At 56.1% G+C, this 26162-nt stretch overlaps 1 protein-coding gene across 2 annotated transcripts; it reads left to right on the top strand.

Moving 5' to 3' along the window:
• The first annotated feature begins 1798 nt into the window (after positions 1-1798).
• Positions 1799-24819, top strand: LOC119092702 (inosine-5'-monophosphate dehydrogenase 1b). 2 transcript variants are annotated; one of them, XM_037215671.1, is made up of 11 exons: positions 1799-1817; positions 10723-10824; positions 11184-11312; positions 12963-13112; positions 13567-13689; positions 14124-14363; positions 14890-14997; positions 16332-16479; positions 16950-17100; positions 20316-20459; positions 24673-24818. In XM_037215671.1, the coding sequence occupies exons 2-11, from the start codon at positions 10783-10785 to the stop codon at positions 24776-24778; spliced, it is 1341 nt and encodes a 446-aa protein (XP_037071566.1). In that variant the 5' UTR covers positions 1799-1817; positions 10723-10782; the 3' UTR covers positions 24779-24818. The 2 variants fall into 2 exon arrangements, with proteins under 2 accessions (XP_037071566.1, XP_037071565.1); XM_037215670.1 differs by lacking the exon at positions 1799-1817 and adding an exon at positions 7414-7434 and having other exon boundaries at positions 24673-24819.
• Positions 24820-26162: the final 1343 nt, after the last annotated feature.

Raw genomic sequence — 26162 nt, 5'->3', positions numbered from 1 at the left:
TAGAATTTTTGGGTACATTCTAGATGTAAATCCCAGTGCCCACAGCTGTGTGCCAGTTGGCACCAATTTCAGCACAATGGCTTGTTAAGAGGAGTTTTCAAAACATATTTCGCAAAATGCATGATAAATTCAGCTCAGTCTGGCCTAGTCCAAGTTTTGCATAGACAAGAATGAGGCCCAGTACAGATGTGATATACCTAGGCATCACAGTGTTTTTTTCTGCTGGGCATTTGGCAAGGATCAAGTACCATTTTTGCAGCACCTAGATCCTGTTTTAAACAATTTTTGATGGGTGCAGATGACTGTTCTCAGGGAAAAGTAATTAGATGATCATCATTATCTACTCCGCTGAGCTTGGAAAAGGTTGTTGTAGTGAATATTTTGCCGCTAACCTGGCTTAAATAGTCATTGATATGGATGTTAATTTGTGATGGACTTTATAGACTTCATTGACTCCAATAGCTAGTTTCATTAACCTCATTAGACTTCAAAAGATAGTTCATAGACTGCAATTGATAGTTCCATATAGTTTAGTAGATATACATTTATTTGCAAATGCATCAGCTACATTTAAATTCCAGTCATGCCAGGCTTTTCTAATGTGCAGAGTAGTGTGTATGATGAATCACAGTGTGCTAATACCATCACTGGAAATAAAGGGTCTGATCATGCCCCATGCCAAGATGGTATGGTGCATGGAGTGACCTCAAACTCATTGAAAAGTGAATGTTAACACTTTTCAATGAGTAAATTCCTTTGCTTGTTTGCTAGACATATTTAGCTACATAGAGACAACTGTTATGTGTCTGGCATCATTGACCTTGCCAGAGAAGTCAGACATAATTGATAACAAGTGGTCTGTTAAAAGTAGATCACACAACTTGTGTTTCAAGGTATTGTAATAGTCATTGCATTTGAATATACAGTTGTACAGTTTCAATGGATCTTCCTCAATTCGTTCCTTCATGTTCATGCCCCTCTTTGTACTTAAATGAATGAGCTGAAATCAATAAACTCCCCAGTGTTAGCCATTGACTGTTAAAAGCACTTAGGTAGTGCAAAGTCAGGTGATTGACTGGGCTTGGGGGAGGGGGCTAGCCTTCCCCACACTCCTAATGTTTCATTTCAGTTTTCAGAATGGCAGATTTCCTGATCAGTGGTGGTGCGGGGTATGTTCCTGATGATGGACTCACTGGGGCACAGCTGTTTGGCAATGGCGATGCCCTCACCTATAAGTAAAGTAATATATACACAATAAGTGATATAGGCAATTATAAGTGTTTGTGTTGCTGCTGCATTTTACATTCATGCAGAAAATGTGTGATAGATGCTCCATGCACATATGTGCTGCATTAATGTTCCATCAATGTCCATTAGATTCTTATAGGGGCAAGGGAAATGCTTTCAAAATTCCAGCATTAGTTGAAATACTAGGCATATTTGGGAGTCCATTTTTGCAACCTGAGGTATCAGGAACAGGTTTAGTGTATTGTGCAGGCTGATTCCAATGAATGCCCATGGTCCTAGAGGTAAGAGTATATCCACTCTGCCCTGGCAAGAGGTGTGGTAGTGGACTGCTTGGCACCTATACAGTGCTCTAATGGGACAGTCTTCGAATTGGCTCCGCCGGCGCTATATCTCTGATAGAAAGCTGGCCCATTTTGACATATTAACCATTTGACTCATTCGATTTGAAGCTTAGCTTTGGTAAAGGCTTGACAGTGTTCGTTTTATGAAATCCTGCTGATGGCACACATACATGTTTCAGTGACTTATACTGCTGCCAGGCTTCATCGACTTCCAGGGCTGATGAGGTGGTAGTATTGCTGATCTGGTACCAGATTTGCCATCTCCTACTAACACAAACACTTTGGAAGTTATCAGTGCTAATGATGGCCTTCCCCAAGCTACACAAACGCTGTTTGGAAGTTACTGGCACGCGCCATAGTCTTCTCCAAGCTACACACACGCTGTTTGGAAGGTACCGGCACGCATTATGGCCTTCTCCAAGCTGCAAAGCCACTGTTGCTATGGCCTTCGTCAGGCTACATAAACGCTTTTTGGAAGTTTCTGGTACGCACTATGACCGTTTTGAAGCCACACAACGATGTTCGTGTCCGCAGTTACTAATCCATATTTATTGTCATGTCTGAGTTACATAAACACTGTTTGGAAGTTACTGGTCCGCCCTGTGATGAGTCAGTCGGATCCACATCACGTGTCGGAAGGGATCATTCCAACTTACGGGAAGCCTTATGCATCTGGCGACAGCTTTACGAATGGTGACCTGCTTGATGGTGACATGATCCACTCTTACTTTACCCGTGAGCGAGCGAGCTAATGTCTTCTGGCAAATCGCCTTGTCTTTCGGCGTTTACTTAAGGCTACTGGCGATGTGCAGCCCTACAACCAGACGTAATTTGGTAGATTGTTAAGCGGCCGGCAAGTCCGGAGCGGGGCCGGTGTCAAATGACGCCCGCTCTCTTTGGTCATCGTCGTTGTAGCCTTTTCCTGCACTGTGAGCTCCTTCCTCAGCTTGCCAGGTGCCGAGGACGCGTGCGGGCGCTGGCGGCGGTGCCTGCGTTGTCACGGGGTGCTCGGGTGGTCGATGCCGCCCGGGCGAAGGCCAGAGGCTAAGTCCGCCTGAGGCCGGGTCGGAGCGCGGGATTGCGGGCGCGGCTCTGATTGGTAACATGCCTGCGTGTTCGCGGTCAATCACGGCTACGGATGATCGATAAGCAGTATTGGTGCCCCGCATGTGCCTTCAACCGACTGTCTGGTCCGTCAGCCGGCCGGATGAACCCGGTTGTCAGGCCCAGGTCTGTCTAGGCCACCCAGAAACAGCCAGTTCACCTCATTTCTGGCTTATTGGGTGAGGAAGGACTTGTTCATGATGTGGCCTCGGCCCATACTGACCACCTCCGGAACTAAGAACCTGTTACTTGATGTGGGAATATGCGTTTGTTTCCCGCAAACGTCACCGTCTTGTGGTTACGTCCGTGGTCGCGCATAGGGTGAAGCGTTCTTACGCATCAGCGTCGGATGCATTAAGAGCGGTGCTGCTGGTGTTTCGGTAGGCGACATTGCGACATTTATGATCGCCCAGATTGTCAGGAATTTTGTTCGGTCTTGGATGCGCTCGTAGGTCTGAAGGCCTTGCTATCAGATAATCTACAAGGTCGGCGGTGAACGGGACCGTGTTACCGTAAGTTTAAAACCCCCTGGTGCTAGACAGTCAGCACATTCGGAAGCTCGAAGAGTTGGAACGTTAAGCCGCCGTATCGGACAGTCCGCTGGCGCCACGTGCCCGCCTCCCGCCCGGCCGCGTGTGTTGTTTCCTGTCGACACCCGCCGGCCGCGTGTTGTGTCTTGTCGACACCCGCCGGCCGCATGTTGTGTCCTGTCGATACCCGCCGGCCGCGTGTTGTGTCCTGTCGACACCCGCCGGCCACGTGTATCGCCCTGTCGACACCCGCCGGCCGCCGCGTGTTGTGTCCTGTCGATACCCGCCGGCCACGTGTTGTGTCCTGTCGACACCCGCCGGCCACGTGTATCGCCCTGTCGACACCCGCCGGCCACGTGTTACTTGCCAGCGTCCACCGACGGACGCGGGCCTGCTGCCAGCGCGTCGCATTTCGTTCGGGAATCTGTCAGAGTGGACTGTTGGCGCTCCGCCGCTGGGCCGAGCCTGACGTGTTCGGCTTCCTGGCAGGAGCACCTTCGTAGCCGCCGCGTCGGTGCTAGTGTTTAACACTGCGGCTCCGGTGGGGTGTGGGGGAGGACTGCGACTTATTTCGTGGCCATTCTTTCGCCGAGGGCGTGATTGTTGGAACGGTTCTGGCAGTGACTGATGGGAGCCCCAAGAGCGGTCGATGCCTCCGAACGTTCGCGCGCGATTACCGTCAGCAGCCTATTTAAAGCCGAAGTCGGCGCCGAGCGGTGGACGTAAATAACTTCGCCGTCCTGTCCTTGAGCTTGTCTTATGCCGGACTTCCCCGTGCTGCAAGGGCATCTCGCTTGCCAGCTCACACCTCCTTTGTATGTCGCGTAACAAGGGTTTTGAACCAGGTCACTTCCCCCTCCTCCCCCCCCCCCCGTGTGAACAACGATCCTCACGTCATCCCAGCGTCGCACCTTCCAGCGTGGCGGCACGCGCCGTGTGTCTCGTGGTGGCGGTGAGCCCCGCCGTGAGTGCCGCTGACGAGACGGCTCGGCCGACCTGGTGCGTCGCGCCAGACCCTGCGCACTTGGCCCCGGCCCCGCCCTGGACGCGCCGTGGCCGGGCCGGTCGCCGCGCGGCGAGACCGTCAGGCGATGCCGCCGGGCGCTGGCCGTTAGCCGGTGACGCTGGGACGGGGATATCGGCTCCCGGAGTCCGGCGCGGGTGGCAACCGCGTGGAGTACGGAGGGTGGGGACGCGGACGGACGCCTGGCTAGCTGCAGGCGAGCTGAACACTGACGTCGGGATGTCGAGGGTGCGGGGCTGTCCGGGGTGCAGCGATGCGCCCGCACTCACGTCCCTGAGTGCGAGGCGGTCCAGAGCGCAGCAAGACGCGGGTGTGAAGCCGCCTGCGTCACCGGAACAGAAGCTGCCGGCCGGTGGGGAATCTCCGATGACGGCGCAGTCTAGCCCCTGGCGACGCGACCCGCCCGCCGGCTACGTGTCGAGTGACGGCGGCGCGCTGCTGCCAACTGGGACAGCTGCGCCCCCGCCGACTGGCCGGCGACCAGGTCTGGGTCACAGTTGGCCGAGTGCGGCGTGGCCCGGCGCCCGGCCGCGATCCGGCGGCGGCGCGCTGCCAGACACCGCGGGCGTCGCAATCGCGCGATTTTCAGCCACGTGGGTTGGCGGCTGGAGTTGTGCGCGGTTCGTTTGTGGCTCGCACTGGGGGTAGCTGAACTGTTAGTGAAATTCCGATAGGTTCATTGATTATTTACGGAGCGCAACTGTTCGGGTTCTTTATTTGGTTCTCTAAATCGAGCCGCGTTGTTTGGCTTACGGATGTCTGGTTGGTCTTGAATATCTTAAATAGTGAATGGGAAAACTCTGTCGTGTGACCTTTAAAAGCTCAAGAACCGTCTTTGGTACACCCCGAGTTCTCATGTTCTGAATCAGCGTAGCGAGGGGAAGGTTTCTGTCACACTTTGGTGCGGGTCGCACCACAGTGCCTGGTACGGCGCGCGGAAATCTGTCCCATTTGGGTTGCATTAGTTGACGTGATTGACAGCGAAGGACATCGGCTCTACATCTTCCTTTGGATGTGCATATATGCCCGATTTTGTGGCGTTCAAAGTAAAAGCAATCAGACGATCGAGTGCCACCAATGATATTGTGGAGAGGTGCGAATCGGTTTTTTGAATCGGTGTCGGTGAATCGGTGATTTTTTTGAATCGGTGAAATTTTCTGCAAAATAACCCATTTCCAGGCCAAAACGGTCTGCTCCTTGCCTTTACACACTGATCGCAGCAGCAAACAATATTGACTGCCAGATGCTAATTGGTGTGAATTTACCTGTTGCGAGGATACGAGTACAGTGAAGACCAGAAAATAGCGACCAGTGAAACCCACAAACGTAAATTGAGAGGTGGTCTCAACAAACGTATTCGGTTGAATGTTGATTCGTGGCATTTAGTAACCACTTAATAACGCGTTTTGACAACAAGGCTTTGCCCAAACTGTCTGGAATGCGTACGGGGCTGGCAAGAGCGTCACGTGGCTCGAGGGCAGCGCTGTTGATAACGTGTCCAATGAGTGGAGCAGGCGGTGCATCATCAGCCACGAGGACACGGTCGGCAGGATGGATAACCTCTGCTCGCACTGTCAAGCCAGGCATGTCCATTTACTGTCAAGCCGAGGCATGTCCTCACTGTCAAGCCAAGGCATGTCCTTGCTTACTGTCAAGCCGAGGCATGTCCTTGCACTGTCAAGCCGAGGCATGTCCTTGCACTGTCAAGCCAGGCATGTCCTTGCACTGTCAAGCCGAGGCATGTCCTTGCACTGTCAAGCCAGGCATTCCTTGCACTGTCAAGCCAAGGAAGACCAGATGGAACCCGCTGCAATAGTGGCAGTAGGATGCGGCAAACTCTGGGACGGCCATCAGAGGTTCTGAGCAAGGCGCGGCCTGGCTCGTCGCTCGTTTTCTAAGGTGCCGAAATATATCCACCTGTTCGGTTCCAGGTCGGTAGGAAAAGCTTTGATCTCACAATAACGACCTCACAATAACAGGTCAGTCGTAAATGAGACAGCTCTCGCCTGTATGATTCTCACACTGAGGAAAAGGGAAATTATGTGAGCACTAGCGTATTTCTCGCTTCCTTCTGTTTTTTTTTTTATTAGCTGGGTTGTTGGGTCCGGACCAATGGGTGTCTGTCAGGTCATAGGATTACTATCGTTGCTGAAATATCAATCGTAGTGCGCGATATATAGTCTTACCGGTAGCTACCATGCTGAACAATATAGGGTGACGGAGAAAGGACCGATACATTGATACGACCGATGCATACAACTTCGTCCACGTTGTCTAACAGCGTTTCTTTTCATTTTGTGATAGTTTGTGAAGTCAGAAGTCAACCCAGCTCATTGGGGTTACGCATGCTTTGTACCATTATGCATTGTAGATGTTCGTGCTAGGCTATCAGATATCAATTGCTTGCCACTTCTTCACTCAGGAATAATTTGATTATACACATTTGACATCAGACGGGTCAAACTTACGTATGAGGCAATTCGTCCCATCTTTGCAATATTTGGTAATAATGAGAAAGTCTGAACCAGTGTGAAAAATCATCAAAATTGTGCACAGGATAAAAACTATGTGAAGAACATATGTCAGGTCAAACAAGGTCATACAATTTTACAATATATTTAACAACATTCAGAGTGCATATGTTAAGTAATTAAACAGTCTGGAACAAGCGTACCCAAGCTAAATCACATATGTTACAACTGTTATCATGGGTTTCGACAAGGCAGCTTAGATACTGCATGCAGTATCCGATAGTTTAAAGGTCATTACCCTGCTTGACCTCTGGAAGGTCAGTGTCTCTTGCATGCAAGTGCTCACAAGTCGTGAGTTAAAAATTGATCAGATACCGCACACTGTACCAATCATAGTCCAAATCATGCCGTAGGTGCCTACTTGTTTTACATCTATCTGACCCAGGGTGACCTCGACCCAATAATTTCATACGATTGATTGTACTATGCTCGTATAATATTGAATGATGGACCTAAAACCCATTCTTGCAAGTGCAGTTGCCATCAGTCCCATCTAAGAGAACAACCGGACATATTTATCTCACCTTGAACTCTGATAGCTTGACCTCGGGTAACTTGGCCCCTTATCTTCAGGCACAATAACGCCTTACATGTCTGGCGTGGCGTCAATCTAGATGGCTTTTGTAGATCAAGCAAGTGGAATGGACCGAATGTCCGTAAGTGAATGCATTGTCGTTCTGGCGTAGAACCCGGCTGATGACCTTCACAGAGGGTCATAGGTCACGACCTGTTTAAAGAAAACCCTAAAATCGGACGGGTCGAGTAAAAAAAATCTCACAAAATGGGGCTCGAAAAATTGAACCTAAATTAACATACATGCATTTCACATTTGCATACATTTAACGGTCAAAAAAGTTACGCAGTCCAAACGTCAGAGGTCTTTTGTCAGGTCGCCTCCTCTCCTCCCCCCCCCCCCCCCCCCCCCCCCCATCGTCGGGCGTGTGGTTTACGTCTGCCTCAGAGCATTCCGGAGGCGCCTGATCACAAAGTTATTATCCGGACTGATCGAGGCCAACCGGAGAGTGTAGTGTGCATTCAGATTGAGCGGGCAATTACGTTAGAGCGCGCCTACTGTTAAATGCCAGTACAGCTACGAGTACTCGCAACACTTTTGGGATCAGCGTGCACTATGAAACTAAAGAAAGCACTCAGTCACTGACTAGATTACTCTACCGCCGGGTGATCACTGGGAACTCCAGTGAGTAAGTAAATGAGATGATGAAGCAACAAAAGATTAATCCGCCGATTCTAGTCTGTTATGTTATCCTTGCGTGACTGAAGCACTCGGATTGCCCGTTGCCCTCCGCGTGCCCGGCTCCCGTCCGTCCGTAGTCCTGTCTTGGCTGGCTCGCACCCTGCTCCTGTCTGTTCGCCGACCTGTTGGTCCTGCCTGCACCCGGCTCCCATCCTTGTGCAGTCTTGTCTGGCCGGCTCGCACTCGGCTCCCGTCCGTCTCACACCAGGCTCCCTTTAGTTTGCTGCCCAGCTCGTATCCGGTTCCCGTCCGTCTGCAGCCCTGCGTACCCGGCTCCCACCCGGCTCCCGAGTTTGCTGTCCAGTTGATCCGGCTCCCGTTTTTCTGCAGCCCTGCCTGCCCGGCTCCACCCGGCTCCCGAGTTTACTGTCCAGTTGGCCCGGCTCCCGTACGTCTGCAGCCCTGCCTGCCCGGCTCCCACCCGGCTCCCGAGTTTGCTGTATAGTTGGTCCGGCTCCCGTCCTTCTGCAGCCCTGCCTGCCCGGCTCCACCCGGCTCCCGAGTTTGCTGTCCAGTAGGTGCGGTTCCCGTCCGTCCGCAGTCCTGCCTGCCCGGCTCCACACGGCTCCCGAGTTTGCTGTCCAGCAGGTCCGGTTCCCGTCCGTCCGCAGTCCTGCCTGCCCGGCTCCACCCGGCTCCCGAGTTTGCTGTCCAGTTGGTCTGGTTCAGGTCCGTCCGCAGTCCTGCCTGCCCGGCTCCCAACCGGCTCCCATTAGTTTGCTGTCCTGTTGGCCCAGCTCGTGCCTGTCTTCCCGTCCGTCCGCAGTCCTGCCTGCCCGGCTCGCACCCGGCTTCCGTCTGTTCGCAGTCCCTCCTGACCCGGTCCGCGAGCGAGCCAGCGTGTGGGGCCGGCCTGGGCGGCGGGTGGCAAACCGCTGCAGCGGCACCGCCTCCCTGCCACAGCTGGCCCCGGCCGGGCCACCCCAGGTGCCGGCCCAGAGCCCAGCCAGTGCCGAGTGGCCCCCGTGTGAGCCCGAGCCGGTCAGTTCCGACACGCCGCCAGGCCGGTGACGACAGGCCGCAGCCATCTCGGGTTGTTTGTGGGTATACAGTGGGGCTGAGGTCTTCCGGCCCCAAGTAACTGATCGCACCCGCTGCACGTGTGTTGGACAGCAGTCTGTGCAGGCTGGTTTGCAAGGCGCGATAAAGTTCTGGGAAGAGGGAAATGTTGGGAGAAGGTGTACGGTACCGGAACGCCTGGATCCCCTCGCCTGCAGTTGGTCGCGCTGCTGTTGCATGTTGAACTTTGGGCTAGGTACGACGCCGCTGGTTCATTGTAGGAGAATGAGACTAGTGTCTAGTTATTCACTGTTTTCGAACAACATGTTAAGCGTGTTTTTTTCATGTTGGGTTTTCGTGGACGTTTCTGACGCCAATGAACTATCAACGTGAAAAGAGGAAATGATGAACATGCTTCTCTTTTTGACTACCTAAGGATAAAATGAGGATAACGGGCACATTTTTTATTTATTTTAAAAGCAGTGCGCAAATGACAGTTCGTTTTTGCGCGTCCTGCTGGTGGTTTAAGTTTTTCGTGTTTTGTTGTTGTTTGTTTTTTTTTTTTGCTCTCTCATCGTGGGCAACGTTGTAGTTGTGTGAATTATGGCGTGGTTGTGTCCTAGCTTTGTTGCTTTAAAACCAATCTTTCTAGTATGCCTGGCGACGCACGGATAGTGCATTAAGGTATACTGCAAAGGGATAATATGAGCTACCTGCATCTGGTTTTATAACCGAAAAGCGACTCGTGGAAAATCGGACTTTTGTCTGGAATAAAATCCCAGAATGCTTCTTTTTAATAGTTGGACACGTTCCAACGAAATTACTGGCCGTTGTTGGCCAACGCCAATGATTTGCTAGGGCAATGCAGCTAATACAATCTAAAGGAATACCACACCGCCGACGTTCAACTACAAAGAAACCCAGGGCAAACGGTAACATGCAAGCTGCAAAATATACATATCAGTCCCAGGTATCTTCATTTTAGGTGGCATGGTTTTATCATATAATTTTTGTACCATATGCTATATTATCATATGACATATATCATGTAGTGTATCATATCATATCATGTACATATATCATGTACCATCATATACATATATCATATACATATATCATGTAATGTATGTCCGTCCCGGTGGCTCGGTTGGTTAGAGCGCCTGCATTCCGACCCACCCATCCGTGGCGGGATGGGTTCAAGTCGCTTTAGGGCGCTCGCTATTTGCCCCTGGCAGGTATGGCCTGCGGCCGGTGGCAGCGGTCGCGCTAAAGGTCAGTTGACGTCAGAGGGCAGGACGGACCGTGCCGAGCATTGCGGCACGTTAAGCTTTCGCCACTAAATTCTGCCGTTGCCTGGAACTGCGCGATCGGATGGTGGGGGTCAGGGCTCACGCAACAAGCACTGCTTAGCGTGAGCGCTGATCCCAGAAATCCATCCATTCAAAGGATTCGGACCAAATTAAAAAAAAATATCAGTTACTATATTATGTGCTGTTTTCCGTCTGCGTCCATCCGACGTGTCTCGGCCTGACTGGGGTAACCTGGCCGCGTCTGATCTCCCGTCTTCGTTGGCCCGTAGTGTCGTGGCTTTCTGATCGTGGTGACTCGACTTATCGTGACCTTTCGCCCGTTTTCACCCCGACCTACCATTACCCCGCCCGCCGGTGACCCCGGCCCGTCTCCGCCGCAGGACCTGGCCTCGGCGCTGACCCGCAAGATCACGCTGAAGTCGCCGCTGGTCTCGTCGCCCATGGACACGGTCACAGAGTCGGAGATGGCCATCTCTATCGCGGTGAGTGAGCCCCGCCGGCCGGCGGCCCCCGGTCCGGTCCGAGCCGACCCAGCCTGACCAGCTGCCGATGTCGGCGCCGTCCGCCAGGCCCCGCCGGCTGGTCGCCGCCGGCGGTGCTCGCGGCCGCTCCGTGTCTCGTCTCGGCGCTCGCTCGTGGGGTGCTCGGCGCCGCCCGCCGGACCCCCGCCGGCTGCTCGCCGTCGATGGTGTTGGAGGCCGCACCGTGTCTTGTCTCAGTGTTCGCTCGTGCGGTGCTCGGTGCCAAGCGCGAGCCGTGTTGCCGCTGCGGTGGGTGCGTCGGCGGCCAGTCGGGCCCGGTGACGCGGCACCCTGTTGACGGTTGGCGGCTCCGCTCGCAGCTGTGCGGCGGCATCGGCATCATCCACAACAACTGCTCGCCAGAGTTCCAGGCCAACGAGGCGCTCAAGGTCAAAAAGTACAAACACGGCTTCATACGCGACCCGTTCGTGCTGTCACCGAATCATAAGGTGAGGCCGGGCGCGGCCGCTGACGGCCGGTACCGGCGGGGAGTAAACCTGAGGTCGTGGTGGTGCAGGCGGCTGCCACTCTGCCGGCGTGGGGGCGTGGTGGAGGACGAGGTACACAGTGGGGTGGACTGACGAGAACTGTCACAGAACGGTTGAGGTTGGATGGGATGTAGCGCGTTTGATTCAGTGGACTGCATTGTTCTGGATGATGAGCCAGGTAATCGACGTGGTGCGGGAGGAGATGTTTTACACGGCGGAGCTCAAAACGAAAGGCATTATTTTACCATGCCAGATGTGTTCGCATCATCCCGTTCTACTGGCGACGTCTCACCAAGTCACGGAAACGTGACGAATGCAGCACTACTTTCGTCACACTATTCAGTTACGTGACCCGACTCGTGGTCGTTCGAAAACCAGTACCACGGTTGATTTGACGAAACTCCTCTGTGTGCCTTCACTGCTCTGGTCTGGTGTGCTCTGACCACTGGAACCCGACCCCCTGAGGGCCGCTGGGTTACGCGGAGCCCCCTATTAGGGGCGTTGCCGGGCCTTCTTCGCTGGGACCGGGCCGCGATGTTTTCGCAGCAGGCGCCGACTGTTTGTTTATACCCGACCGTCCGCAGCCGGCTCTAAGCGAAAATCGCGGAAACCCTGCCTCGTGCAGTGACCGTGGGCCGCGTGGCAGACAGGGTCGACGCCCGCGGTAGACGGCTTCATCGTTCGTTGCATGCTGAAGATACGGGCTGCCCAGATAGGTGGTGTGTAGCTGGTGTTACGACAGCTGTCTTCTAGTCCGGTTTCATGTGTGGTTTTCTAGTGTGGTCTGAAAGTAGGGTACTTGTCTCAAAAAAATATGGAGCGAGTTCGTGGCAGAAGTTCAGAATGTATCAAGTCCCATATTGCACCTAGATTGCCCGAGGCATGAAATAGGCAGTTTTGACAACTGAGAATGTAAGAAGCTGGTCGGAGCTGGAAACAGCACGATGTCACGTTAAGTATGGTGACACCCGTAAGTCTGCTATCCGCCAGCCAATCCTGAAGTGACCCGACTGGTCTGGCTCATGCCTGGTGGGGATTCAAAATCACAAAAGCATTCAGTTGTGACTTACTGTGAGAAAAGCATTCAGTTGTAAAGCCATAGTTTGATCTTTAGGCGGATAAACCAGAATTAATTGTGGAAGAGATTTGTTTTCTGGTGGCGGTAAGCCAGGAAGACTGCTGGGAATTTCTCGAAAATGTTCATTTGTAATGGTGTTTGCGGATCGCTGAGAAATTTGCGAAAACGTCATGTAGACCGAGTGGGATACGCCTCCATCGAAAACATGGCCCACCCGCCCCTTTAACTTGAAAAAGCGGTGTTTCTGGGCTGTTTTCACTCCGTGATAATTATTCTACCCTGGAAGACGCTTGTCATATGATATGACAGTATCTCGGTTCGCATCAAAAGTCCATAGCGTGCATAGCCGGTTGTCGACGCATACCCAACCTACGGTGTTGTGCACCTGATGCTGACATAGCGGTGCCAGCGTCCTGCGCTTTACTGTTATCCTGTGTGGCGTAAAGCCATGAGTGTCGTGCAGGTATCGGCGCCTGGTGCTGTCCCGCGCGCCGCACGCCCCGCTCGGTCACCGCGCCCCTGCCGCGCCGTAGGTGAAGGATGTGTTCGAGATCAAGCGGACGCGCGGCTTCGGCGGCTTCCCGGTGACGGAGAACGGCCGGCTGGGTGGCCGGCTGCTGGGCATCGTCACCTCGCGCGACATGGACTTCCTGGAGCCCTCCTCCGACATGACTATCGCCCAGGTACCCAGCGGTCGGCGTCGTGACCGTCGCACGGGTAAAGGGCGCCCGAACGGGGCGTCGGTGCTGCAGACGTGGTGTGCTGGGTGTCTGTGCGGATGGCGTCCGGTGTTAGCACGCACGGCGTGTGGTGTTCAGCTGAAAGGAGGGTGACTCGTTTGTGTGTCCCCTTGTAGACCTATCTGACTACACTCAAGGACTGACCATGCTGGCCTCGTGGCCGGTTCACTCTCTTATTATTCTCAGCTTTCCGTTGATTGACTGCGTGGTAAAGGGTGTCATTGCGACGGCTTTTGCGATGCCCACGTGCGAGCGATTAATAAATCGAATCAGTGGCGCATTTGCATTATTATCATGCAGCAGCCAACATATTTCGTTCTGGCAACGACGATGTGGGCGACGCAGGTATGTGACGTCACGGGTGCTGCCGCGGCCAATCGGGTCGGTCTGTTGACAGGTCATGACGTCAGCAGACGATCTGGTGACGGCGCCAGCCTCGGTCAGCCTGCAGGACGCCAACGACATCCTGGAGAAGTCGAAGAAAGGCAAGCTGCCGATTGTCAACGACAACCAGGAGCTGGTGAGCCGCCTAGGCACTGGGCCACTGCGGGCCGCGTCGTCTCCGCCACCGCCGCTGCCGCACTGCTGGCGCCACTGTGGCGGCCGCGCTGCGCCCTGAGGACTGGTCATAGTTGCGTTACCTCGCGCGCTGCACGCGTTGGTCGCGAGACTGGCGCCACCTGGTGGCGCGCCACCGTCGATTTGTGCCGGGGTTTGGCGGAGTGCTCCGTGTCAGACTTTCGGCCCCGTGCGGGCGGAGGGGGTCGGCGTGCTCCGGTGGGATTGCCACCGGATGTGTTGGCCCTGTGTTCCAACTCCAGAAAGCCTGCTGTGTATTGTGGGTATGTTCGTTACACGTCGAGGTAGATTAAGCATAGGCCTCGTTGCTCGTTCTATGCATGATCTCGTACCGGAATTTCCGAGTGCCACTCTAATTACCGATACGCCCGACAGGTGGCACTGATCGCGCGCACCGACCTGAAGAAGTCTCGCACCTACCCGATGAGCAGCAAGGATGAGAACAAACAGCTCCTGGTGGGGGCGGCGGTAGGCACGCGGGAGGACGACAAGAAGCGTCTGGAGCTGCTGTACCAGGCCGGCGTTGACGTCATTGTCCTCGATTCGTCCCAGGGCAACAGTGTCTTCCAGATCAAGATGATCCGCTACATTAAGGACAACTATCCCGAGATGCAGGTCAGTCGGGTGCGCCAGCCTGAGAGCGTTTAACGCTGGGGGAGGGAGGAGATGGGCTCCGATGGGAGGTCATGTGAGGCGTAGTGACTGCCAACCAGCCGGACCACCAGGCGTGCTGCGCTGGGAGGGGAGGGGGCTTGTGTGGGCCTCGTGTGAAAGGATGGGCGGCCAGTTGGTATGTGATAACGATGTGTTATATATTTGTTTGTAGCACGTGACGCACTGACGCTCATCGGATGACGTCAGCGTCGAAAACTTCGCGGCGAGGGTGCAGCGGGCGTGGCTGTCGGGGCACGTCGTACGGTTATCTGGGTCTGCTTGCTTTTCCTGGAGAACACCACCAGCGCTCGACTGGTATGAACCGGCGGGCCCATGGTGGCGCTTGCGCGGTGCGTGCCGATCGTACGCCGCGTCTGCCGTGGCGGGACCTGCCGCCTGTAGACGGTGACCTCGGCTCCCCGTGCGTGCCGCGACCGGGCTCGCCACGGGCTGACCGTGACTGACCCTCACCGCCGCCCGTCGCCAGGTCATCGGAGGCAACGTGGTGACGGCGGCGCAGGCCAAGAACCTGATCGACGCCGGCGCGGACGGCCTGCGCGTCGGCATGGGCAGCGGCTCCATCTGCATTACGCAGGTGAGCGCTCCGCCCCGCCCCGCCCCGCCCCTCCGCCTGGGCGGGTCGGGGGTCTGTGGTCCGTGGGGTGTCGGCATGTTGCGGTGTAGAAGCCGTGTGGGGAGCCTCGCAGTGTCCGGGCGTTTGTGGGGCTGCCGCGCCCGCCGTGGCCGCGATCAGCGTGGTGACGCACAGTCGGATTGTGGACATGTGTTGTGGACGGCGGTGGCGATGTCGGGGCCATCTGTGAGAGCGCTTGGGAAGCGAAGCCTCGCGCGACCGCCGTTCGTGACTTTGTGGCCGGGTTTCGTGGCACATAGGCGCCACTTATGGGATGACGGGTCATACGCAAGCGATGCGAAATGTTTGGTACGGATAACTATGTTATGTCATGTTTATATTGGTGTATTGTACGCTATCTCAATGCCTAGTATGGCGCTGCTTCCAAAGGCCAGGTGTGCTGTCCTTTCGTTGCCTTTTTCTTGTAGCAACTGAGACGTATTTAGTCAGCCAAGAAGTAGTTTGGCATTTTTCTTCAGAGCAAGCAGAAAATTCCGATTGAAGCAGCAGCTTTCTGTCCCAGTAAATCTCGGGAGCTGATGTATGGCCACTTGTAATTCGTCTTTTGTCGTGACGCTGTGAACTGAAATGCTACTGTAATGAATGCACCACCGCTGAAGCAGCCATGCAAACGACGCAACTTCGCGGAGATAGTGCAGCGTAAAGGGAAGCTCCCAACAAACCCAGGGATTTCAACTGAACCGGAGAACCAATTCAATTGAAGAGATCGAACCCACCGGTCTATGATTGGCAGGTGCACAGAAATCCGTGAGATGCCTGTACGTTTGCCGGCCCCACGCTATTGACGCGGGAGCATTGTTGTAATGCACGGGTCCGACACGGGCATATGGTATGCTGAACCACTATCACGCAGTCAGTACGTCGGTGCGGTAGGCCCTGGCGCGGCGGCGCCTCGAGCCGGAGAAAACATCGAAATGGCATCGTTCCATTGTGCTGAATCGGTCAAGGTTTAAAAGCGGCATTTTGAGATCGCAAGTTATCTGCCGGTCGGAAATAATGAAGTTGGAGAGCTTCTCCGGCTGTTCCACAGCGCCTCTGGCCTCTGAATCGAAAACCAATAAACGCGTCAATGTATGATACGATAGAGGATCTGGCGGCAGGTTTCTGGCTGTTTGCCGAGAGGCGTGTCCGTGTAGCGGGTGGAGGGGACGTCGAGGGGACGACGGAGCTGCCGCCAGGTGGCCGTACCCTGCCGGGGTGCGGCAGCGGGCGGCGGCAGCCGGGCCTGCGTCCCTCGGGAGGCGCCGGTGACCGTGTCTGTGTGCCCCGCGCAGGAGGTGATGGCCGTCGGCCGACCCCAGGGCACGGCCGTGTACAAGGTGGCCGAGTACGCGCGCCGCTTCGGCGTGCCGGTGATCGCTGACGGCGGCATCCAGAACGTCGGACACATCATCAAGGCCCTGGCCCTGGGCGCCTCCACAGGTGACAGGCGGCGGCTGAGTGTGTGCAACAGAAAATGGCGACAGACGTGCGGGCGGTTCACACTCTAGTTGTTTAACGGTTCCTACCGGGGACCATTCGCTGTACCTTGTATTAAGGTAGGATCGCAACCAACGTCGTCATCCACCATCTTTAGCCACAAACCCCTTTATACAACTATCACATGTGTGTCTGACGTACCCCCGACCTGTGTGTGGTGGCGTACCCCCTGATCTGTGTGTGTGTGACACAACCCCTGACCTTGTGTGACATCCCCCGTGACCTGTGTCTGACGCAATTCCTGACTCCTGTGTGGCGTTCTCCCTGGCCCGTGTGTGACATACCCCGTGACTCGTGCGTGACGTAACCTCTCAACCGTGTCTCACGCACCCCGTCACCCGTGTGACGTACCCCGTCACCCGTGTCTGACGCGCCCCCCGACCCATGTCTGACCGTGCCCCCACATCCGCCAGTGATGATGGGCAGTATGTTGGCGGGCACCACCGAGGCGCCCGGCGAATACTTCTTCTCGGACGGAGTACGGCTGAAGAAATACCGCGGCATGGGCTCGCTGGAGGCCATGGAGAAGAAGCAGGGCACCCAGGGCGACCGGTACTTCCACAAGTGAGTCTCGGCTAGCGCGACGACGGCTCGGCGGAGAGCGTCTCGCTCCACCCGGCGGCCGGGCCGATGCCATGAGGGCAGCTTGCTGCACGCTCTTCAAAGTGTGCGTGCGTTAATGACCACCGCCGCCGGTGACGCCTCTTCTCTTTGTGAGCGCTTCGGGGCCTTTCATTGTGTGGTGCGTTGCGTTTGAATGCTGTTTGCAAAAGAAGTAGTATGCATGGGTACTTTGCGCGGGTAAGAAGCAATTAATGCTGATGAGCTGGTAGCGTAGTTTGCTATTGTAATCTGCATCTTTTTTATCTTTTGTTTTTGCGTTGGGAGTGGGAAAGCAATCAGCCCAGCCTGCATTGGGCAGGAGGCAGGCCGGGTAGGGTTCGTTGACAGTTGTACCAACAAGGGCACCACGCCAGCGGCGGTGGGGCAATGCTAGCTGATGTTACATCTGTGGCTTATGGTACCGCGTCGGGACACGGAATAATAAAGCAGTTGTAGCGCTCTAAAGCCAACATACCGCTTGCGCTGATTGTTGTGAGTTGAGGAGCCAGTGCACGGTCTTAGAGAAGGGAGTAGACCTGTCACAAAACGATGGAGCCACATAATGTCATATGCTATATTTCATAGCTTCAGAGAACCCCGCGGTGCTCGCCTTTCATGCCAGGATGAGAGGCAGGCGACGCCGTAAAGCCTCAGCAGCTGAGTGCTTCGTAAAACTGTAGTATCATGGCATGCCATGACATGAACAACTAATGCTGTTCGACAAATTGGGTAACTGGTGTGTTGATACGCAGCATCTTAACACAGGCGGCCGCCATTTTATTGATCCCGATCGGTCGATAGCCCATTGCTGCCCCGTACCCTACGCCTTGCAACAGCTGTGGACAGCGTGTTTTCTGCTGCTGACTGCATGAGCGGCTTTCAAAGCAGTGCGCTTCGAGCTGTCGTGCATTGGAACTTGGACCGAGAAATGTTTGAACTGTAGGACCACGTTCCTCTTTCCTTTAATATTCGATGTGTCGCAGAAAACAAGTTTGGTGGTTCGATTTTCCATTGTGACTCGTCGTGTCTGGTTTGACGGGCGTTCCGTGACTGGACTTGGAAGGAGCGAGATCACGCAGCATGTGCGGCCCCGGGGTCCTGGAGTCGTCGGTCGTCTGCGACAGCACCTGTGGTGGTTGTGTAACTCTCAATTATAATTTCTGGTGACACATCGTTTACTAGGAGAGGATTCACGTGGTGAGTTACTCAAAACGACCTTTGATGCGTTTGGTGTAGCGCGATTGTTGGAAACCATCGTTGTGTGTTTTGTTTTGTAGGTCCACTGTTCGCCGTTTTCGATCCATTGATTCCGCTTGAGGTCTATCTTGAGGTCAATTTGACCCCCGAGATGTAGGAATTCACAGGGCTGATCATGACGTTCGAGTCCTCTGACTGCTAGATCGTAAATTACCTTTCACACATAAATATATAACATTAATAAAATTTGGCATTTAAAATTGTCAATGATTTTGTCAATTGTGCGCGTATGAAGTGAAACAGCGGTTAAGATAAATGTTGAAGCACGGTGTCTGTGGTAGATTCAAACCACATGCTACGAAACAAATAGCGTCCGGCGTTTATGTGCTGTTTGCAGCGCATACGAGTCGTTTTTTGTGTTGGTGGCGGACGCAGAAAGATGAGGATATGCGGTTAACTTTCACCTCTGGTGAAATTTACCTCCATTTCTCCCCTCCCCCCCCCCCCCCTCCATGTATATCTAACCTTATATAACCTTTTGACCTCCCCTTACCTCGCATGGCATCGGCTACAGATACTGAACACGCTCATAAATGATAGTTGTAGAAATAATAATTGTATGAAAAATAAACGACTGGTATGGTGGCGGACTCATACGGCAGAAGCTCAAGTTATAAATACAAATCGCCAAGTGTCAGAACAGTAGCTCTGCAGGCCTCGAATCACGATGAACAGCAGCTGTTAAAACTATGGGGAATGGGAGGGTGCTTCATACAACCCGCCCAGAAGTTAAAAGGTCAGGTCAGTCGAATTAGAGACGCTCACGACTGCACCTCGTGAACCCAAGCCCCGACTTGAACTCCGTGTGGTACGTAGACCTAGCACTTCGGCCGAAACGTGGCGCGAGAACCAAATGTTCCGCTCAACAGGCATACCATTGGGACGGGCCGTGTGATAAGATCTAATCGCTCAACGTCGGCACCCATGCCCTGAACGAGGCGATTTATTCGTGGCGCACTTGGCAGTGCGGCGTGCTCAACAGCAGCACCAGGTTGGCTCGAGTCACGTGGTGTAACGCTGAGATTACGAGCGACAGCTGGCGTCGCGGCGGCCAGAGCCGCCGGCCACGTCGAGGCCGTTCCGCCGCCTCCGCGGCCGGCGCCGGACCGCCGGCCGTAATCCGGCCGGGCGCCGCCGGCGTCATCACGGCCGCACCTGACCGCCCTCGAAACGGCCGCCAATGGCGCCGGCCGCCAGCTAAGCGCCCGTCGGGCCAGCCGGCGGCGGCCGGTCGCGGCCCGTCGCCGGCGGCTCCGCGCGTGGCGTGTCGCGCCGCCGCTGCCGTCGGCGGCGGCGGCAGCGGCGGCGCCGTGGCGCCAGCGCACGTCATCCCCCGGTGCGGTGGGTGGCCGGGGTGCGTGCGTCACGCGGCCCGCGCGGGAGCGCGAGAATGCCGCTGTTGCCGGTGGATGACGTGCGCTGGCAGCTGCGCTCGTGGATGGACGTGCGGCAGAACCACCAGCCAACTGTTGCGCACGGTACATTGCGCAGCTCACGTACGCGAATTGGGATAATTTAAGTGTTGACTGGTGGTCTCAGCACCGGTAACGTGTATAAGGTTCATTCCTGTTTATGTAAGGTTCACTCGTTTTACGAGATAAGGCTAAAGGGAGCTGCTGAATGTGCTGTATGTCGTGTCTCGGAGTGTGCGGGTGCGATGATTGGTGCCTGTCTGCTCTAGGGAGGGGGAGAAGTTGAAGGTCGCGAAGGGGGGTCTGGTTGTCAAATAGCACGGGATGCAGTTGGGGCCGGATGGGAAGTCTGTCCTTCCCCTGGAGGGGAAGGAGCTAAGGTGGCTCTGAACGTGTGTTGGTGTCTGACGGCGCGCTGTTGCCTGTCTGCCCCAGAGAGGGGAAGACGCTGAGGTGGCTCTGGGCGTGCCCTGGTGTCTGATGGTGCGGTATGACCTGTCTTCCCAGGGAGGGGGAGAAGATGAAGGTGGCGCAGGGCGTGTCCGGCAGCATCGTCGACAAGGGCTCCATCCTGCAGTTCGTGCCGTACCTGCAGGCCGGCGTCCGGCACGGCTGCCAGGACCTGGGCGCCAAGAGTCTCTCCATTTGCAGGTGAGGGCCGCACGTGGCGCCCGGTTACGGCGGCGCTGGAAATCCATCGCCCGGAAGTGACCAATGCAAGGCTGCGATTCCCGCCTGCCGCGGGCGGCTGAGGGCATGACGACCAATGAACGCTCGAGATCCGTCCAATTTGAAATGAAGGGGCCAATTGGGAGCTGCGATGCCCGGCTGTAGAAGAGCAAAGGTGACCATTTCCCCCTCTGGCAAAGGTCGTGCCCATAGATTTCGTCCATTTATTGTTACTGAACGCCTTCATTGAAATTCCCGCCGTGTCACTCAGAAAGCGCCCGAGGACATGCGGTTTCCTCGCTAAGGACGGCTAACATGGAATGTAGATGATTTGCTGACTGACTGATGGGCATAAGATCTATCCGCCATGAACCTTGACCCTCCCCCCCCCCCCCCCCAGACAACTTTCACGGGGCCTCCGGGCTGGCATTGCCTTGATATTCATGTGGGCTCAGTACTTCCATTGTCCAGGCCTAAAACTTTGCAGTGGCAGCTTTTAGCCTCCACAACTTGCTCGTACCCTCGAACATATTTGTATTTCTGTTCTACTTTACTTGTGCCAAGTTTCAGTGTGTTGTTGCTGGGTATTGTTTATTGTCATTATTCGCCTTAGAAAGTTGCATTTGCCACTAGGTGCATGTGGCAAGTTAGTTTTGTGAAGCGTTGTTCCTGAATGATTGCGTCCGTATCGATCTTCCATAAAGCCTTCACGACTTTTGGCTTCTACGGGGATCGAACCCACCGTTGACCCGCGGCCGCCTGCCGGACTCCAGCTTCAGCTCTGGGGCTGAGGCGACGACGGACCGCGCCCTGCCACTGTAATGGGAGAGCTGACCAGGGGCCGGCTGCCGATCGCGGCTGGGCCGGACCGATGTGGCCTCTGGGAGTCGTGGCTGAGATTGTGCGGCGGCGGCGGCGGTCAGCCGGCTGGTGGCCTCGCCTGACCCGCTGCCGGACATCCGGCGCCGCCGGCCACCAGACGCGCCGCCTCAGATTGGAAACCTCGTTTCGGGACGCAGGAATTCTCAGCAAACGCCGGATGTGTCGGGAGCCCGTCGCCAAACCCTCGCGGATCGCCGGCCGCTGTCGTGGGCGCGTCGACTCGTGCGCGTCGCCCGTTGAAGCGGGCGTAGGCGCGCGGGCGCGGCTAGTGCCCCGAGGCTGCGATCGGACCGCCACACCATTTGGCAGCCGGCCTCAAGATTGAATGTGCTATTTGCTGTCTGTCAGGCCAGCAGCGCGTAGCGTCCGTGCCAGCTTAGTGGAACAATGGCCGAAGCCGACTTCATATAAGCTGATGTTGGACTGGACCTTGGCTCGCCATTAGCGATTTGTGAAGGGCATTCCAGTGGGGTTCAGAGCACCGCCAAGGACTGGAGGCAACACGACGGGCCGGACGCGGCCTGAAATGACGGCGGAAAGTGTGCTAAGGGGGATTTTTGGTACAAGCACAACCATTTCGTCCGTCCCGGTGGCCCAGTTGGTTGGAGCGCCCGCCTTCCGATATACCCACCCGTGGCGTGGTGGGTTCGAGTCGCTTTAGGGCGCTTGCTATTTGCCGTCGACAGGTATGGCCTGCGGCCGGTGGCAGCGGTCGCGGCAAATGTCTGTTGGTGCCAGAGGGCTGGATGGACCGTGCTGAACAGTGTGGCACGTTAAGCTTTCGCCCCATAAATTCTGCCGTTGCGTGGAATTGCGCGATCGGGTGGTGGGGGTCAGGGCTCACGCAATAGGTACTGCTGGCGTGAGTAATGATCCAAGAAATCCATCCATTCAAAGGGTTCGGACCAAATTGATAAAAAATAACAAAATAAAAAACAGCAATTTTCGGAATCGTTAGCTGTATACATGCGCGTAGCTACGGTGCGCGGCGGATAAGTTGTGTTCCTTTAAACTTGGTGTTAAACATAGGAATGCGAGCACAATCAGTAAAACAAGATATATAGAAACATGCTGGCCATTGCTCGAAGAGTTCGAAAAAGCCTTTAATCAAGTTTCACCACAAAAGCTCACGATATCCCCAACGACGCGAAAACCCTCAACAAAACCGACGATAAACCTGAGCGTTGGCAGCACTTCCCAGCAGGCGATTAGTGACACAGAGACGACCTCGCGGTTATGTTGTGGACGTCACGGCGGCGCGATTTGTCCTGGGGCCGGCGCGCTAGCAGTCTCCCGGTTGCTTTGCGCTACCATTTCGCGAAGCTCGTTCAGGCACACGGTCATCGACGTGATTGTATCAGCGAGCGACAAGCGGCTCCCAAAATCTAAGAGAAATGCAGCTCTTTCACTCTGTCCCGACCTTAAAACGTTTAAATCAACGGCGAATCCCATTTCGTCCTCGTTCCAGCTATTCATAGACACGCGCCTCGACTTTGTTATGGCTCAAGGCGCACGTGACACGCATTTCTCACCGCTTGCATAACGCTTTCCTCGGAAGGTGAAGATCTGGGAGATGTTCTGAACTGTTGCCGATGTGTGCCGAAATGATTTGATGGTACGTGGTGTCCGTCTTAGCATCAGTCAACCACTATAGGCCTCAAGCATTATCTGAATGCCGTACATATTACAATGGACGTGAATGGCGTCCCTATCATTGTGTGAGTGGTAGATACCGTGCCAATGTTTAGGAAGGTGTTGACACTTGGCTGGTTGCATGAGGCGTGATGTAGCTATGACCGATTGACTTGCTTGCTCGAGTGACACGGAGACCAGTGTTTGCGAAGGAAAGTTGCAGACTAACTGGGATCTTGACTCTGGCTTCGTCAGTAGTTTGGACCACTGAATACCCCACCTTAATCGAGAAGCGCTGGGTGATACAGTCCCTGCCGGAGCCCGCGTCGCGCCCTCTCGCCCCGTCCCGGCTCAGCGCCGGGCGTGCCACCCAGTCTGCGCATGCGCCGGCAGCCGCACGCAACCGGGCGGTGCGTCAGTTTCCGAAGCAGCCGCGAACCCGACAGCGACGCGACAGCTGCGCCCGGCAGCAGGGCCTCGGCCACAGCCGCCGCGCGCCCTGCGTCAGCGTTGGCGTTGTAGCCGTGAGGCGTCTTTGCGGACGTTTCTGTAATGATTCGCCGTACATGAGCGGTCGGCCCGAGTGGCGCTGGGCTCGCAGTGCTTGCTGAGCATGTCGCGTGGCGTCGGCACTGGCACCGCAACCAAGCGGTTCTTGATATCCGGAAATGTCTTCGATTACGTAATACGGAGGCGGTGGCGTGCCACTGCGTGGCACGTCACGACCATCCGAGAGTAAAGGTGCCCTTGAAGAGATGCGACGCCTCGGACGGGAGTGAGCCCTAAGCATGCAAACCCATTGGAGGTGTCAGTCGCTAGGAACCGAGGCCGGCGCTCGGTTCACGCCATCGCCGGGACGGCAGCCGCCACGGGCATGGCCACCGCCGCCGGCGCACCGGTGCGGCGCCGGACTGTCCGCGCCACGCGTGGCTCCGGTGCACCGGGGTGCGTGTCGCGCCGCGCGCGGCCTCTGGCATTAATAGCTGTGGGTGTTCATCTCAGCAGCGGACTGTGAGATGCGTGTGCGTGGTGTGCGTGTTACGTCACTGTACGGGATTAATGATGGACCGGCGCCGATCACCGCCGTGGCCGTGACTGGAGTGATGTGGCGGTGATCATGACCGTGGGCCGAAGCGGTTGGTGGGTGCTGTGGCGTCTCAGCAGCGGACTGTGAGATGCGTGTGCGTGGTGTGCGTGTTACGTCACTGTACGGGATTAATGATGGACCGGCGCCGATCACCGCCGTGGCCGTGACTGGAGTGATGTGGCGGTGATCATGACCGTGGGCCGAAGCGGTTGGTGGGTGCTGTGGCGTCCGGGCTGGCCATGACTGGTCCCTGGGACGGAGCGCTTCCTGCAGGCTCCCTGCAGCGCCCAGTCGGAACGGCACCGCTCTGCGGTCCCGGTGAATGGCATGCGCTGGTCGCTGCGTCCGCTGGCGATCTCGTCATCACTGCGGGATGGCTGAGCAGCAAAGGTGTCTGGGGAAGGGGTTAGGGTGCACAACAGTGTGTACGAGATGGTGGCGCGAACGCCTGGGTGGCGAAATCGTCTGCGCAGCGAACTCCGACTCGAGAGGCCCGAGATTGAGTCCAGTGTATTCCGGAGACATTTCGCCAGTTCCCTGCACGGTGAGGCTTGTGCGTTGTTCCGCTGACCGGTCTCCCTATCTGCCTGGCAGGGCCATGATGTACAGCGGCGAGCTGAAGTTCGAGCGGCGGACGGGCTCTGCTCAGATGGAGGGCGGCGTGCACGGTCTGCACTCCTTCGAGAAACGGCTTTTCTAGCCGAAGCAGGCCGAGCCTGGGCGCCGTGGCCGGTGGCGGGCCGGGGCCGGGGCGGCACCGGCGCCAGCAGCCGGACCGGACGAAGCGTCAGCTCACGCAAGCGGCCAGCTGTCCGCTGTTGCGAGACGTTCGGCGCCGCGGACTGTATTGTGTTCAGAAGTGGACGCGGACGCTGTCGTCAAAGCCGCCCCCTTTTCCGGGGCGGGGCCACGTAGCCGGGCGACAGCTCCAGCGCGCTGCCGCACGGCGCGTGGGGCGGCCGCGTGCGCGGCTGAATGGCGCCCGCGGCAGGTCAGTCGTCGTCTCCGGGAACCGCCGGCGCCGCAAGTACCTGTTGATGCTGTGAGGGCGCCTTGCTAGGAGGAGGACGCGCAGTACGGCGTTGAAGAGCCTCGTCGGTGACGCACGTCTGTTGCGGTGGTGGTGATGGCGGTGTCGTGGGCCGGCCGTGGGCGGATGAGCTCCGGCCTCCGCTCCGCCCGGCGTGTCGGCGCAGCGCGGCGCGTCCGGTTGCGGGGTGACGCGTGCTGTTTGCGGGGTGACCTCGTCAGAGACGGGCAGGGTCAGGACTGCTGCTGACCTAGGTCAGAGGCGGCGGCTGCGGACCTGGAGGCCCTCAGAGCGCGCGCGCGCGCTGTCGACCGCCGCTGGTACGTCTGGCGGGAGCCTCGCTAGGAGCAGAGCCGGACATCGGGCGGGGTGCGCACTGCGTCTCCGCCGGCGGTCGGGCGAGGGACGCCGCACGGCGCGGTCTTCCCCGCCAGCCGTCCCGCGTTTCCCGAGTCGCCGCTGTGTTTTCCAGCGATCTTGGCCCCCGCTGAGGGGATTGTGTGATGTCGCTGCGATGTGGATAAAACTGGTCGCTTCCGTTTAGTCGTCTCCCATGCCACGTGCGGCTCGCGGGCCGCCAGTGTCTGTTTCGTGACGGTCTGTTGGCCGGCTGGATGTCCATGCCACTGGTCACCGATCTGCCGCCTGGGGCTCCTCAGTGCACACGTGTGCGTGCTTCTGATGACGCTGGCGTCCCAGGATGCCGCCCGCTGTTAAAACGGCTCGCTGATGCATGCTAAGTGTTTCTGTTCGGCACGAACCTCGTGTATCTGTCGTTTGGTCGTCATGTTTGCCCTCACCGTAGCCGGCTCTTGCCGCACTCGTCGGATATGATCTTTGGTCGTACATGGCCGCGCCGTGACATGCGTTCTGACTGCAGACATAAGACATCTTTGTTTACTTTTCGTATGATTTATACGCTTTTGGGTACATGGTGCCCTTCGTGCATTTTGTTTGAATATCTACGAACTATTTGCCTCATTGGATGCGCACTGTTTGGTTAGCAATACAATGACAATGAATATTTGGTTTCAATAAATGGTTGAATGCAATG

Source organism: Pollicipes pollicipes, unplaced genomic scaffold (genome assembly GCF_011947565.3).
Source record: "Pollicipes pollicipes isolate AB1234 unplaced genomic scaffold, Ppol_2.1 Scaffold_3447;HRSCAF=4054_pilon_pilon_pilon, whole genome shotgun sequence".
Classification (NCBI taxonomy): domain Eukaryota; kingdom Metazoa; phylum Arthropoda; class Thecostraca; order Pollicipedomorpha; family Pollicipedidae; genus Pollicipes; species Pollicipes pollicipes.
This window is presented reverse-complemented; position numbering and strand designations above follow the sequence as displayed.

Coding starts and splice junctions, on each gene's coding strand:
- LOC119092702 (XM_037215670.1), top strand. Junction 14,364..14,889: donor ACAACTATCCCGAGATGCAG/GTCAGTCGGGTG, acceptor GCCCGTCGCCAG/GTCATCGGAGGCAACGTGGT. Junction 16,480..16,949: donor GGCCCTGGGCGCCTCCACAG/GTGACAGGCGGC, acceptor CACATCCGCCAG/TGATGATGGGCAGTATGTTG.